This window comes from Thalia democratica, chromosome 4 (genome assembly GCF_965202585.1).
Source record: "Thalia democratica chromosome 4, ktThaDemo2.hap1.1, whole genome shotgun sequence".
Taxonomy (NCBI): Eukaryota; Metazoa; Chordata; class Thaliacea; order Salpida; family Salpidae; genus Thalia; species Thalia democratica.
This window is the reverse complement of record NC_139168.1, coordinates 1511822-1526705: the sequence shown is the minus strand read 5'-3', so window position 1 is coordinate 1526705 and position 14884 is coordinate 1511822. Positions and strand designations below refer to the sequence as shown.

Genomic DNA, 14884 nt, shown 5'->3' with positions numbered 1-14884 from the left:
CAAAAGTGTCCCCTCGTGCAAAAGTGACCCTCCGTGCAAAAGTGACGTCGTGCAAAAGTGTCCCCTCGTGCTAAAGTGACGCTCGTGCAAAAGTGTCGCCGTGCAAAAGTGTCCCCTCGTGCAAAAGTGACCCTTCGTGCAAAAGTGACCCTCGTGCATAAGTGTCCCCTCGTGCAAAAGTGACGCTCGTGCAAAAGTGACGCTCGTGCAAAAGTGACACCCACCCGTTTTTTATATTCTGCCGTATTATATCACTTGACCTCATTTACATAATTTTATGAATGAAAAAATTTCAAAAACCTTACAACTGCAGCCGACCCTTTTATTTAAGTCATGTTAAAATAATATTTAAAATAATAAAATATATACAACTTACTGATATGTTAATTGTTCTTTCAGTAAAGTTACTCTTAGATCAGAGTTTCCGAAAATGGACTATATTAGAAATTTAGGGTCCATAAGATGAAAAGGGGCGATAATTTGAAACTTACACTGGATATTTTCGAGTTGAAGGTGAGGAGCACAAAAGGTCTTATACGACATTAGTATTATGAGAATTTTTGTTAAAGGGTGCCATAGCTTTTTTGGTTATTTAAGGGAGCCTTCTAAAAAAAAAAGAAAAACCTCTCTGAGATCAAAGATTTACCAGTCCTAAAAGTTTTTCATTTGACATCAAGGGCAAGATTTGAAATACAATTTTTACGAGTTTTGAAAAAAAAGTAGATAACTTACTAAAAACGTTTATTTAGCAGAAAATTAACATGTGTAAATATACTTTGTTGTGTTTTTTTGCTAAACTTTCATCTAATGAACTTAAAAGAGTTAAACATTAGCTTAATTTTTTTCTTGTGATATCTTTACATTTAGCACAAAATTATTCAAAATTTATATTTGATATTGAAACTAATTTAAAGTTTATGATGGCATATCTGCATTGATACTCTTTACTAAGTTACATAAAGTTTGTGAATGCTAGTATATTTGTACACTCAAAATACAATTTATAAATTCAATCTGCACTTCGTATATGTCAGTTACATTAAATTATGTAATTGAAATCGGTATATCGAAAATTTCCAACTGATCAATTCCCCCACAATATTTTCTTATTTTTTTATCTGTTCCTCTATTTTTTATTAGCTATTTATTTATAATTTGTTTATTTATTACCATTACACCAAACCCTTACCCTTGGTCGGTAAGCGGTTCTCGTTTTTGACCAGGTGGGAAATGATCGCTTGTTGGAAATGAGCGGTTCCCTTCAAATCGTACCTTATGTTATTTAGAAAAAGAAACATAAACCAATGAAATTTTGATATTACTTTTAATTGTTGTAAAATGAAAGTTGCAATGAAATTAATATCTTATGAAACGATGAAAAAACCACTCAAAAGTATTTGTTCCAATGACCTTGTGTACAATAAAACCTTTTAGTTAATGTTATCGAGTCGCACACCACGGATACCTTTTAACGTCTTGTTCGGGACATTAGAAACTTACATTGTTTAAAAAACTTTCCATTTAAAGCTACTATAGATAAAACTTATTGTATGAAACATTATTTTTTTAAACTTGTAAATCATAAGTTATTCGTTATGGTTTACTTAAGTAAAGATAATGTTTACGTAAATTGGTACCTAACTTAAAAATTTAGATTTTTATTGTTTTAAACACTTTCAATTGAACTCTATTTTTAAAGTATCTAATATTATCAGTTCTTTTTAAACAGTTTCTATATACATACAAACAAACAAGTTTATAAAATAATAAAGGTAAAAACTGTTTTACATATATTTGCTTTCTATAAAAATAAACTACACATTTTTTGTAAGTTTTTTTATGATATCTTGAGCATACTTTTTTCAGTTAAGCTTAACAAACTTATTTACAGGAAATAAAACCAAGTTGAAATTTTCAGTAATACTTTATCTAGCACTACAAAACAAAAAATAAAAATCACAATTAAAAAGTTTCCGGAAAAATATTGAGTTTGGGATATTTGACACAGTGATAACAATTAATATCCAGCTCGTTTTGCCTCAAACTAACATCCTTCTCCAATTTTAATCCCTCTGAATCGAAAACAATGAAATTAAAATCTCGATGATTGTGGCTAGAAACCACTATCATCTTGCTGCCAATCACCACGCACTTAGAAGTAAAAAATTTCCTCTTAACCCACGGAGCTTGAAGAAGAGCAAACTTCCCGCTGAAGAGATCAAAAACCTCGCAACCTTCCCATCTACTGATCACGTACATTTTGCTGCCGATGCTTACCGAAGCGTGACCGCTTTTTCCCTCCAGCATGTCGGGCATGTCACGTGACCACTCACCTGCGCAGTGATCGTACGCTTCAACGGATGTCGGATGATCGGATCCTCCTGAGGTGACAATTCTCCCGTTGAATACGCATGACGCGGCTCCTTCCCTGGAGTGTTTGGTGTCTTCCAGTTTCCTAAAACTTTTAGTGCTGGGATCAAAAAGGACAAAGTTGGTTCCTGATAGGTCACGTTGCTGACGTTTTCCTCCTAAAATGTAAATCTTTCCCGCCAAAAGGCAAGTTGAAAAATTATCGCAGTCTATCAAAGAATCATCGGGAAACGTTACATGCTCCCAGGATCCAGTCAAAACTGAGTAAGACAGCACCGACAAACTATCAAGTAAATCTTCGTAACCAAAGAAGTACATGATCCCGTTCACGAACTCAACGGAGGACAAGTCAAAACTTTTATCTATACGTGCTATCTCAGTGAAGGACGAGTAGTTCTTCTTATCGAGATTGAACACGCGAAATGTAGGGTACTTATTGCTGCAAAGTGCCACCTCAAAATTATCCTGAGCGCAATGTCTCACTCGACAGTCAACAGACCTCGGGTCAAGATTCTGCACAGCTTTATTGCTGATAGCTTTTAGTATAACCCCCTTACTCTCAGCACATTTTGAAAATGTGTCAGCATCTAACAATGTATTCAGAGCAGCAGTTGAGAGCAGAGGTAGACGAATTGTTTTCACCAAACCTAATGTAAGCTTGCTTCTTGATTCTGGATCGTGTTCAATCCAACTGTTCACAGCTTTTGCTACCTCAAGTTCCGAGGTGATATTCAAGTCTGAAGTGACCAAGATCCTCACAAAGACATCAAAGCTCAAACCGTCCAGCATTTTATTCTCGGCCAAATAGCAGAACCATCTTGTTATGAAGTCGAAAGTGCACTTTTGAATTTGCTTGTTTTGGGCAATAATGGAAAACTGATGGTAGAAACAAACGTTGTCAATGTTCAGGTCAATCTTGAACGAGTCGAGTAAATGTTTCTTTGCATTGGCGAAATTAAGTAGTTTTGCCACTTTGTAAAGTTTGAAGAAATTTTCGTTGGATAATTTCGCATTACCTACAAAAGGTTATTAAATTTAAATTTTAATAGTTTAATAAATAAAAAACAGAAGTTATTGAAACTAGATAGAGATGATAACTATCATAAGTATTTATTTTATTCTACAAAAAAAAACATCACAGAACTTAACAGAGAGTAAAAAACAGAGAGTTAATCATCATATGATTAACAGAAAGTAAAAAAAAAATCGTTTTACCTGCACGAAAAAAATTCGAGAAACTTTTCAATGTGAAACTGTAACCTGTATTAGAGTTATCCATGTTAGGCGATTTGTCCGTTTTGTCCTTGGACCGCAAAACTCGTTGAAGGGAAAGTTTCTTCGACTTGGAAGTTTTCCCCCGCGTTTGAGGCATTTATATTATTACTAAACTTCTGCTATTTTATACAACTTCAGTGTGATTAAGTAATTGTGCTTTAATAAGTATAAAGTGCAGTGACAAGATATAAAACACACTAACACGTTACAGATATCCGTTTGAAAGTCGTAGCAGCTTTGATCGTAGTAAACCTTTCCTGCGGCTTATAGTTGAGTTCCGCGCTGTTTCAAGGGCATAACAAAAAAGCGAGCACTGTTTCTTAAACAACCGCTTATATATGCATTCGGAAAGAACACATATTCTCTCAATATTGGCTTTTTTATGGGAAAATGATTATTGTTATGCAACTTTAAATGATTTTTTATGAGAAAGCTTATCGCAGTTTTATTGTTTACGAAGATTCCGATGAGAAAGCTTAACGCAGTTTTGTTTTTTAATGATATTTTGTTATGCAACTTTAAATGATTTTTATGAGAAAGCTTATCGCACTTTTTATTGTTTACGAAAATTCCGATGAGAAAGCTTATCGCAGTTTTTATTGTTTACGAAAATTTCGATATTAATATTATGACAAATGCACTTCCATGAAAACACGAAACTGCATTTCTTTTGAAAGTTTTCACAACTTCGTCTTCGGAATTTTTGTTTTCATCGAAGTTCCAGAGCAACTGTTCACATAATTCATGGTTCTCAGAATTCGTGGTTTTTATTTTTTTAACACCAGGTGCGCTCGATGCTTCAATGTTGTCAGTTGTGGTTTCAAAAGTTGACACTTTTATATATTTATTTTAGCTTGCTGTCGATAATAAGTTAGTTTTAAATCATTTGTAAAACTTTTATATTGCAAGTTTAATATCTAAACAAATATTGAAAGTAGAACTTTTATTGATAAGCTTGACGACCACTGATCTAAACAATAAGTAGAAATTAATCTAATTACACATAGCCTAAACCATCAAGCTAATAGAAATCTTTGCACACTGAACAGCAAAGAAAAATTATGTGCACCCAAAGATCTGATCTAAGAGAGCCTCTAGTGGCAGAAACACGAAAACACTTTTAATTGATTTTGAAATACATTTTTACGACTAGAAACAATTAACTAAACTTAATTAAACATGTAATCAAACTGATAATAACTGAAAGCTGAAGGCCATATCAACTATATCATAATAATATTAACTGAAAAATCAAATACATCAACTGATATATTGATCCGATATACTGATCAAGTACATCAACTATATCAAACTAATATCAACTGAAAGATCAAATATATCTGATCAAATACCTCAACTATATCAATTGTAGCTTAAATTTGTAATAGTCTTATCATGCAGTCATCTTTTTTTATGCAATTTTGTTTCTACAGCATTAATATGGATTTCCTTTTACAAGTTTAAATAAACACATTTCCGCTTACCTTAATAAATACCTAGTACTCTCAAATGTTTCACTAAGAACTAAACACATACATGAAATAATTTCAACATTATTTTATTATTATTTTCTGTATTTAACATAGATGTTGAACAAAAAAGAAAGAACAAACTAAGTTCAAATAACTTCAAAAAGTATGTATACTGTTGATTTGAGTAAAATATTACTTTAAGCTGTTATTGTTCATTGCATGTACTAAATTTTGTACTCCATTAAGTTCAGGGTTGAAAATAGCCATCACTTCTTCTTTTTATAGCAATTAAAAGTTTTAATTAAGTTATTTCAAGCAAAAAAAAGTTCTAATATGTTTTTATAAATTAATTTCAAATTACTTTATTTTAAGTATATAAGTTTATAGTTAAACTGAATGTACATTGTAGACACTTCTTTGAGTCAGAATTGAGTCCCTTCAATACTAATGTGTTAAGATAACTGGTTATAAATAAACAAAACATTAAACTAAATCAACTAAATATCATTTAAAACCACCATTATTAAAACAAAAAGCCTGTCTTAGATTCATTAAATTAACCAAAATTGAAAACAATATTGTTTTCCATAAATCAAAAGTTAATAAAACTAAATGTAAAACAACTTAAACAACTAAAATATCAAAAAAAAATTTTGAAAATACACAACTTAAAAAATTCTTTTTGAAGTTTAATAATTAATCTTGGAGACATCCCCGTTCTAAAAACTGGCACCAATTAGACTTTATCTTAGTGAGACGCCATCGTATTAACGATGTTCTGTTAACTAGATCATATCAAAGCGCAGACTGCAACAGCGATCATTCTTTGGTCTGCTGTAAAATGCACATCTCAAAAAAGTTCATGGACAATTCAAACAATTTAGCTTGTAAAGCTCGACTAAATGTAGGTGCAATGCGGGACAAGGAAAATATCAAAAAGTTCTCAACTCTGATGCCATCTGTCTCTTCGTCGGACACATCTGCTTCTGAGTCTTTGTCTAGGATCGAAAAAAGTATATATCAGAATGCCTTTGAAACTTTTGGAAAGAACAAACATGCCAACAAAGACTGGTTCGAAGAAAATATCAATATTTTATCTCCTCTTTTAAAGAAAAAGCGACAGGCTCATGTTGATTATCAACGTGACCCAAGTAACACGTGTCTTAATAGACTTCGTGAAGCCAGAAAAAATTTTCGGAGGGCAGCTAGAAAATGTGCTACTGAGTTTTGGTTAAAGGCTAGTGCCCGTATTCAGGCTGCTGCTGACAGAGGAGATACCAAATCAGTCTACGAAGGAATAAGAAAAGCAGTTGGACCAACAAAGAGGTCAATATCACCTTTGTTATCTGAGACTGGTGAAATCTTACACAGTAGGAATGAACAGTTGAGTAGATGGGTTCAACACTTTTCCCTTCTGTATTCTAGACAGAATATTGTTACTAATGATGCCCTTAACAGAATGGATAGTCTACCAATGATGGATGACCTGGATAGCGTACCAACTACTGAAGAACTCAGTAAAGCCATTGATATGATGGCTCCGTGGAAAGCTCCAGGTAGTGACGGCAAACCAGCGGACTTGGTCCGCAATTGTAAGTCATGCTTGTTACCTCATTTACATGATATTTTAGCCAAATGTTGGAGAGAAGGTATAGTGCCACAAGACATGCGTGATGCTAAGATCATAGTCTTATATAAAAACAAGGGTTCCAGATCGGACTGAAATAGTTACAGGGGAATTTCTCTTCTTGCGATTGCTGGTAAAGTTTTTGCAAGAGTGGTTCTTCCTCGTATTCAGAAGCTGGCTGAAAGAGTATATCCTGAGTCTCAATGTGGATTTAGGTCTAAAAGATCTACCACCGACATGATTTTTTCTGTACGTCAGTTACAAGAGAAATGTAATGAGCAGAACATGCCTTTGTACATCGCTTTCATTGACCTCACTAAAGCCTTTGACTTGGTAAGTAGAGACGGACTATATGCTATACTGCTAAAAATTCGATGTCCTTCAAAATTATTCAATATTGTGAAGTCTTTTCATACAAACACAAGGGCAACCATTCAATATGATGGTAGTGTATCTGATTCATTTGAAATCAAAAGTGGGGTAAAACAAGGCTGCGTACTTGCTCCAACTTTGTTTGGAATCTTCTTTCCGATGCTATTAAAGCATGCTTTTAATTCATTAACTACTGGAATCAAGCTTCATACAAGAACTGACGGACACCTTTTCAACCCTTCAAATCTAAGAGCTAAGCGAAATCTGAAGAAAGTCACCATACTTGATCTTTTATTTGCTGACGATGCTGCACTCGTGGCTCACTCTGCCCAAGACCTGTAGACACTGCTGAATCAGTTTTCTTCGGCATGCTCGGATTTCGGCCTTACTATAAGCCTTAAGAAGACTAAAATTCTAATTCAAGGAACAAATATTTTACCATCAATCAAGATCAATTGTAAGGATATCGAGAATGTAGATAACTTTGTATACCTTGGCTCAAATGTTGCGTCAAACGCATCATTGGACAAAGAAATAAATAGTCGCATTGGCAAAGCATCAGGAACTTTCGCTCGCTTGACTGCAAGAGTTTGGGATAACCAAAAGCTAAGCATTCGAACAAAGGCTAACGTTTACCGTTCCTGTGTCTGCAGTACTCTGCTTTACGGTAGCGAGACATGGACGTTACCTAGCGTACAGGAGAAGAAAATCAATACCTTTCACCTACGATGCCTTCGTCGCATCCTTGGAATTACATGGCAGCAAAAGATCACCAATGAGGAAGTATTGAGACGTACTGGTCTTACCACTATGTACTTTACCCTCAGTCAGCGCAGGCTTCGCTGGCTCGGTCATATCCTGAGAATGAATACTGAGCGGATCCCAAAGTTTCTATTGTATGGCGAGTTGGTCGTTGGCAAACGAAATCGAGGACGTCCAAAATTACGTTTTACGGATGTATGCAAGCGCGACTTAAAAAGCTTGAACATTGGAACTGATGATTGGGAGTTGCTTGCAAATGACCGTGCCAAATGGAGATCAACTATACACAAAAGACTGCAAGAAAGAGAAAAGGAATATTTTAGAAAAACGAAGAAGAAGATGAAGAAATAAGAAGCAGAATGAATTTAATTGTTTTTTTTTTTAACATGTAATTTTTTTATTTTTTCTTCTCTGTGCACAACACGCATAGCCGATCTCAGCTGATAGCGGGCCTTATTATTATTATTATTATTATTATTATTATTATTATTATTATTATTATTATTATTATTATTATTATTATTATTATTATTATTATTATTATTATTATTATTATTATTATTATTCTTATTATTATTATTCTTATTATTATTATTATTATTATTATTATTATTATTATTATTATTATTATTATTATTATTATTATTATTATTATTATTATTATTATTATTAATAATTGCCACAGATAAAGCAAAAATATGAAAACTAATCTGAATTTATATTTAAAATATGAAACCTATGTCACCATAGTGTTTTTGAAAAAGTTCTTACATTGCTTTTGTTTAAACAAAAATATATATATAATATAACTAGTCTTAAAGTTTTTATTAAGTGTTTGACGATCCCGTATTTTATATAATTAGTTTTGCTTACCTGCTTTTAATTTTAAAAAAAAGTGAAAATATTTAGATTAAGTTATGCTAAATTTTAATAAATCTTTTAAATTTGCATTAAAAATATAAATAACCACATTTAAAATTAGAAGTAATTTTGGGTAAAGTTGTTCACTAAAATTGGTAACGGGTGTAAATTGCACGAAGACCGAATTCCACGAGGGTACAAAATTGCACGAAGACAATTTTGCACTTAGAGTCAGTTTTGCACGAGTTAAATTTTTGCACGAGAGTAAAAGATACAAAAATAAAATAAAATAAAAAGGAAAAAGAAAAACTAAAAAGAATTGATAAACAAAAAAAGTTAATGACCGAGGGTTAAAAGTAACAGTGATAGTAAAAATAAAAATATAACTGATGAAAGTTATAAAAAAAACCTACCAACCGAGGGTAAGGGTTTGGGGTAACAGTGATAGTTAAAAATATATAGATTTAATTAAAAAATTAAAAAATAAAATAAATAAATAAAATACCGACCGAGGGTAAAGAGTAACAGTGAAAGTAAAGAAAATCCAATAAACTAAAAAAAAAATAATTAAAATTTATACAGATATTAAAAACAAAAGTAACCCGTGCAAAATTGTCTGCTCGTGCAAAAAAGTCTTCGTGCAATTTTGTACACTCGTGCAAATTAGACAGCTATCCACTAAAATTTATGTTTATTATGTTTTATTTAAGTTATCCACTAAAACAATCTATAATTGTTTGAAGCTTGTTATTTTTTTAAATATTTTTTTATTTTTGCATAATATAACAAACTAAGTTATATAAAATTGTAATTGCAAAATATAATAAGTAAAAATGACATTTCAATAACTTGCAACTAAAAAAAAGTTATTTTGTACCAATATCAGGAATGCTACTTTATGAAAAAAAAATTCTTTTATTAAAATAGTAGTAAGGGTTAAATACTGAAAGAAGATATTGTTAGTGAAGCTCAAGAACCTAAAATATAAAAGATTTTTAAGTGGCATGATATAAACAAATTAAAACATTATTTTCAAGGCAAAAAAGGTTTTAAATTCACAAAGCTAGGCTTTAAGGTAAGAAAAAAAAAAGTCTTAACATGACCTGATTAAATAAAAATTTAAAACAGTCTTAGTTTTAATTTAAATCTCAAAATACTTCAAACTAACTTATATTATTAAAAATACAGAACAAATGTTAACATAAATTCTAAAATTGAATAATAATTGACAATTTTTGCTTCAAATATTTACATAAAGTAAAAATTTGAAGAACTTTAATATATTACGACACATTTGAAACAGAAAATAAATTTTGGTTGTTTTAAAATAAACTTTATAAAAACACTAAAAACTGATTTCATATTTTACAAGGTACTGAAGTTACATATCAATATAGCACAAAACACAAAAAAAATATGTTTTTAAGCCGATTTCAAGAATTTTTTGAAAATATAAACATTAAAAATTTTTTTAATAAGTCTTTTGATAAAACTAATAAAGTTGAAACATTATAGTTATGAAGAATAAAAACTAAGATTCCTAGTTGATACTTAGAGGTAAATTTAAAATAATTTATGATTTATCATAAGGAGATTAAATAAAAGTTGTGCCTTTCTTAAAACCAAAACAAAGTCAGTCTGAGTAACCAATAACAGCTTTAGCAGGGTTGCCACTTGTCATATAAGAGAAAACTTAATGACTTGAAACTGTTCTGAGCTATCTTAAGTTTTTGAATCTTGAATATGTATTGTTTTATGTAGATAAGGTTTGAAAATTCAGATTTTAAACAAAATTGGCAATAAAAATATAAGAATATTAAAACTAAAACAAACAAATCTCAATCAAGATATTTAATGTAGTGTTTTAAATTGTTGTTTTAATTTATAAGTAAGTATTTAACTGTTGATATTTTTAGGTTAAATAAACTCATTAAGTTTTACTATTTTTAACATTCAATAAGCCTAAACATGAAAAAATCAAGAATTTTTTCCTCAAAATTAAACTGAATTCTGTATTTTATGGGTAAATTTGGTAATTACCTTTCAAAAATAGGTAAGTTTGGCAATAGCCAATTTTAAAAGGAGTAACACATGAAAAAATGTTAAGAACCACTGGACTCTTTAGATAAACACTGGACTGAAATTTTCTTTAAGTTTCAAATTATGCTGAGGTTTTTATTAAAAAAAATAAACTGGCCTTGGTTATTCTTTTTTTTTTTTTCAAACTAGTTTGAGTTAGCCTGAATTAAACCAGCATTATATTTCATCATAAAGTTTTTTAAGAATTCTAGCTGGCCTTAGTTATCCTGTGTGTATAGCAACCAAGCAAAACTTACATTAAACAAGCCTCGGTTATCTTAAGTTTTACAAAATAAAAAAAGAGAAAGTAAAAGGCTGAAAAATTATAAAGCTAATCAACCATGACGACCAAAAATTATTATTATAATAAGTTAGATTTAATATTAAAAAATATACTTTCAAAAGAAAAATTTGATTTATAAAAGCATCCGGAAATTTAAAAAAATATTAAAACTAGCTTAAGTTTTGCAAAAAAAAAAAGACATCCATAGTCAAATTGCATTTTAAAGGAAAGTTTTATTAGTATGAGTGTGTTGCAACCCTGATTCAAACTAAAACTTAAAACTGGATATTAACCGATTATTAACAGAGTTACTACTTTTAAGAGTATAAATGATAATCTGAGGAAAAAAAAGCAATTGTTTTATCAAATTAGATTGAGACTATATTGACTTTTGAAAAAAAAAAAAGAAAAATAGTAAACATAAGTTCAATAACTGAGAAATATACAGTTAATTAAAAACAAATACCTTAAGACATTCAAAAAAACAAAATAAATAGAAAACTATAGATGAATTAAAAAAAGATAATACATTAGAAACTAGTAAATTCTCCTTGGTAAAAAATTATTTTATAAAATACTCACCTAACTAGCATGAGATTTACATAAAACTTCAGAAAAACCCAAGACAGCCTTAATCCTCACAAAACCTTTCAAAATTTCAAAGTATCCTTAGTGTGTGGCAACTCTGTATTAATCTAAGACTATGTTTTTTAGAACATTTATTTAATTAAATTATAATTCCATTAAATATACTAATAAATTAATAATTAATAATTAGAAAATATATAATCATTTTTAACTTTAATTGTTTAAAATAAAATTTGTTACTTTGAATTTATCTATTACTAATATGTATTTGTAAGAAAAAAGTTTATGTACTTAAGAGGATTCTAAAACATATATATTCTTTAAATCAAAATATTTTGTTAGACTTTACTGTAAGTATAACACTTAATATTAAGTTAAATTATTAAAGAAACTATTTTCAGTATTATGGAAGAACAGTTACTTAGTATAAAAGTTGTAAAACACCAGTATATTAAAAAAATAAATAAACTTGATTTATTGAGCATAATTTCATAATTTAAAATAGTTACCTAAAACAATAAAATATTAAGCTTTAAAATTTAGTTCATTTAATTCCCTATCATGATTGTAGGTTGTTGAAGGACAAAACTTTCTCCATACTCAACCATGGATAATAAATGTGAGCATCTACTTTTTCTTTACTTGAAGAGAATTACTTAAATGACAGTTGAATTTTAGCCTCAAATAATCTTATGCAGGGTTGCCACTCTTTGAGCCAAAAAACCTTCCCTGAGTGACCAAAAATTTCCCTGAGTAACCTTAAATTTCCCTGAGTTTCCCTGAGTATTTTTCAAATCTTAAAAAAATTTTTTTCTCTTCTAACACAAATTATTATTACCTCATTCTCATTTTTCTTCTTTAATAATAAAAGGAAGGTTGTATGTGTATGCTTCTGCATTAAATTTATGAAAAAAACTGTTTTCAAAAACTCAATCTTAAAAGGTTTAAACCAATTAAAAATTAAAAACTAAATTTTTGCACAACTTTGTGTAAACTTGTTAGTTAACTTTCTACATATAAGAATAAAGTTTAATTTGTTTGACATTTTAATTGACAAAATTTAATTATACTATAATAATAATTTCACATGAAGAACTCACTTAAATGCATACATAATAACTTCATTATGACTTGTATGTCTTTCCTAGCAACTGTTCTGAATGCATTAAATAAAACTTATAAGCTTTATTTGGAACATTTTTAGCAAAAATAAAAGTGTGTCTAAACTGTGACTTTTTTCAAGAAAATTTTCAAAAAGTATTTGAGTGTTAGAAGAACTTAACAAATCAATGTATTGATTAATGATGTCATCACCCTCTTTTGCTTTTAGTATCTTCATGCTGACAAGTTGTTGGACCAACCTTGTAAAGTTTCTGACACAACGGTCTTTACCCATTCCAATTAGACATGCCGGATTTAAAACAGCAGCCCTTCTTAAAAAGCTCAAACCAACAGTCATTCTTGTTTTTTTTTTTTTATAGCAAATATAAAAAGTTTACATTCATTGTGAAATGACTTGAACAAAATGTTAGAAACTTTACCTTGATTTAGCAAATCTTGAATTAAGATAGAAGCAGCACATCCTAACTCTACATCTTTTTTGTGAAAACTTTTATTTTGAAAATGCTCATTATTTAGTTCAAGTAGCTTTTTTTCCATTTGAATGGGCTTCCATGAAAGAAGTAGTAAAAACAATATTCATTAACTTGTATACTAACTTCTTGTAAAATTCTAAATAACCACTTAAATAATAAAGATTACTACTTTTGAACAAAATATTGAAACTGGATTAACTAAACCTCATTCTAGATCTAGAAAAAAATTTCCCTGAGATTTTCAAAAACTTCCCTAAATTTAGAGAAAAAATCAAAACTTCTCTGAGTTTCCCTGAGTAAAAGAAAAATGCCAAAATTCCCTGAGTTTCCCTGAGATTCCCTGAGTTTCCCTGAGATTTTCTACAGTTTGAAAATTCCCTGAGATTCCCTGAGTTCCCTTAGTGTGTGGCAACCCTGCTTATGATTTAAACGGCCAATTTATGAAAAGCCAAATTAAACACCAAGGCTGAATATAACTAAAATATTTAAGTTTTTTCTGAAAAAACTATAAATTATTTTTTATGTTTATCCTAAAAATTTCATGCAACCTACAAATTTCCTGCACCCCACAAAAATGTTCTGTGTAAACTAGTGTGCACCCGTGTACACTTTGACGACCACTGGTTTAAGCTATATATATTTAAATTTAAACTTTTTCTAAACCTAATTTTTAAGATTGAATTTAAATTACGTCTATAAATACACCTATTTAATTACAACAGATTTATATCATTTCATTATAATTTATACAATTATAATGAAACTTTTTAATCAGGCTTGTTAACTTTTTCACAGTAAAAAACCATTAGCTTTAGAACTTCTAATTATATCAAAGATTGCATTTAAAACCAATATTGAAGATTATTATTAGAGATTGACTTTTCAAATGTAAATCTTATAACTAAAGGAAGTACTGGATTACACTTAACAACTATTATACTCAATCAAAAAACGATCATCAGAAAAAGTAATATTGATTATATATCAATTGAAAAGCACTACTTGTCCAGTTTTCTTAATACTTAATTGCTTAGTATCTTCCAATTTATCAAGATTACTATTATTACTTTTAATATAGTTAATTTTTTATTTAAAAATTTCTTTAAAGTATAGAAACACAGATAAGAAGATGAAATAGATTTCATTAAAAAATAAAATTACAAAAAGTATGTAGCTTATCTATAGATTTCATAGAAAGTATAAATATGTAAAATAGCTCTAACTTTTTTTTTATAAACTTGTTTTTTGATTAAATGTTCATAGAAACTATCTAAAAAAGAACTGATCAAAACAGATACTTTGAAAGTATAGCTTAACTTAAAAAGTTTAAAACACAAAAAGACCTATTTTTATATAAGATACTAACTATGTTTTATTCAGAAGATTATTTAAGTTCTTAATTCTATATGTTTCTAAAAATTAAACTAAACATTCATGGAGACATTAAGGCTTAGTTTACAAACTATATTAAAACACTTATAAAAACTTGTAAATAAAACAGCAATAATGAAATGTGTTAATTGTTAATGTTTAAGGTGATTAAGGCTTATTAATAAAAACTAAAAAATCAATGTACCTACTAAATGAAATTGTGAATGAT

The 14884-nt window shown here is 29.4% G+C and overlaps 1 protein-coding gene across 1 annotated transcript; it reads right to left on the bottom strand.

Annotated features, from left to right (window-relative positions):
* Positions 1 to 1172: 1172 nt before the first annotated feature.
* LOC145834964 (kelch-like protein 7) lies at positions 1173 to 3742 on the bottom strand. The gene is made up of 3 exons (XM_082942493.1): positions 3631 to 3742; positions 2050 to 3386; positions 1173 to 1259 (listed from the first exon to the last, which is right to left on the bottom strand). Exons 1-3 carry the CDS (start codon positions 3740 to 3742, stop codon positions 1173 to 1175), a joined length of 1536 nt encoding a protein of 511 aa, XP_082798619.1.
* Positions 3743 to 14884: the final 11142 nt, after the last annotated feature.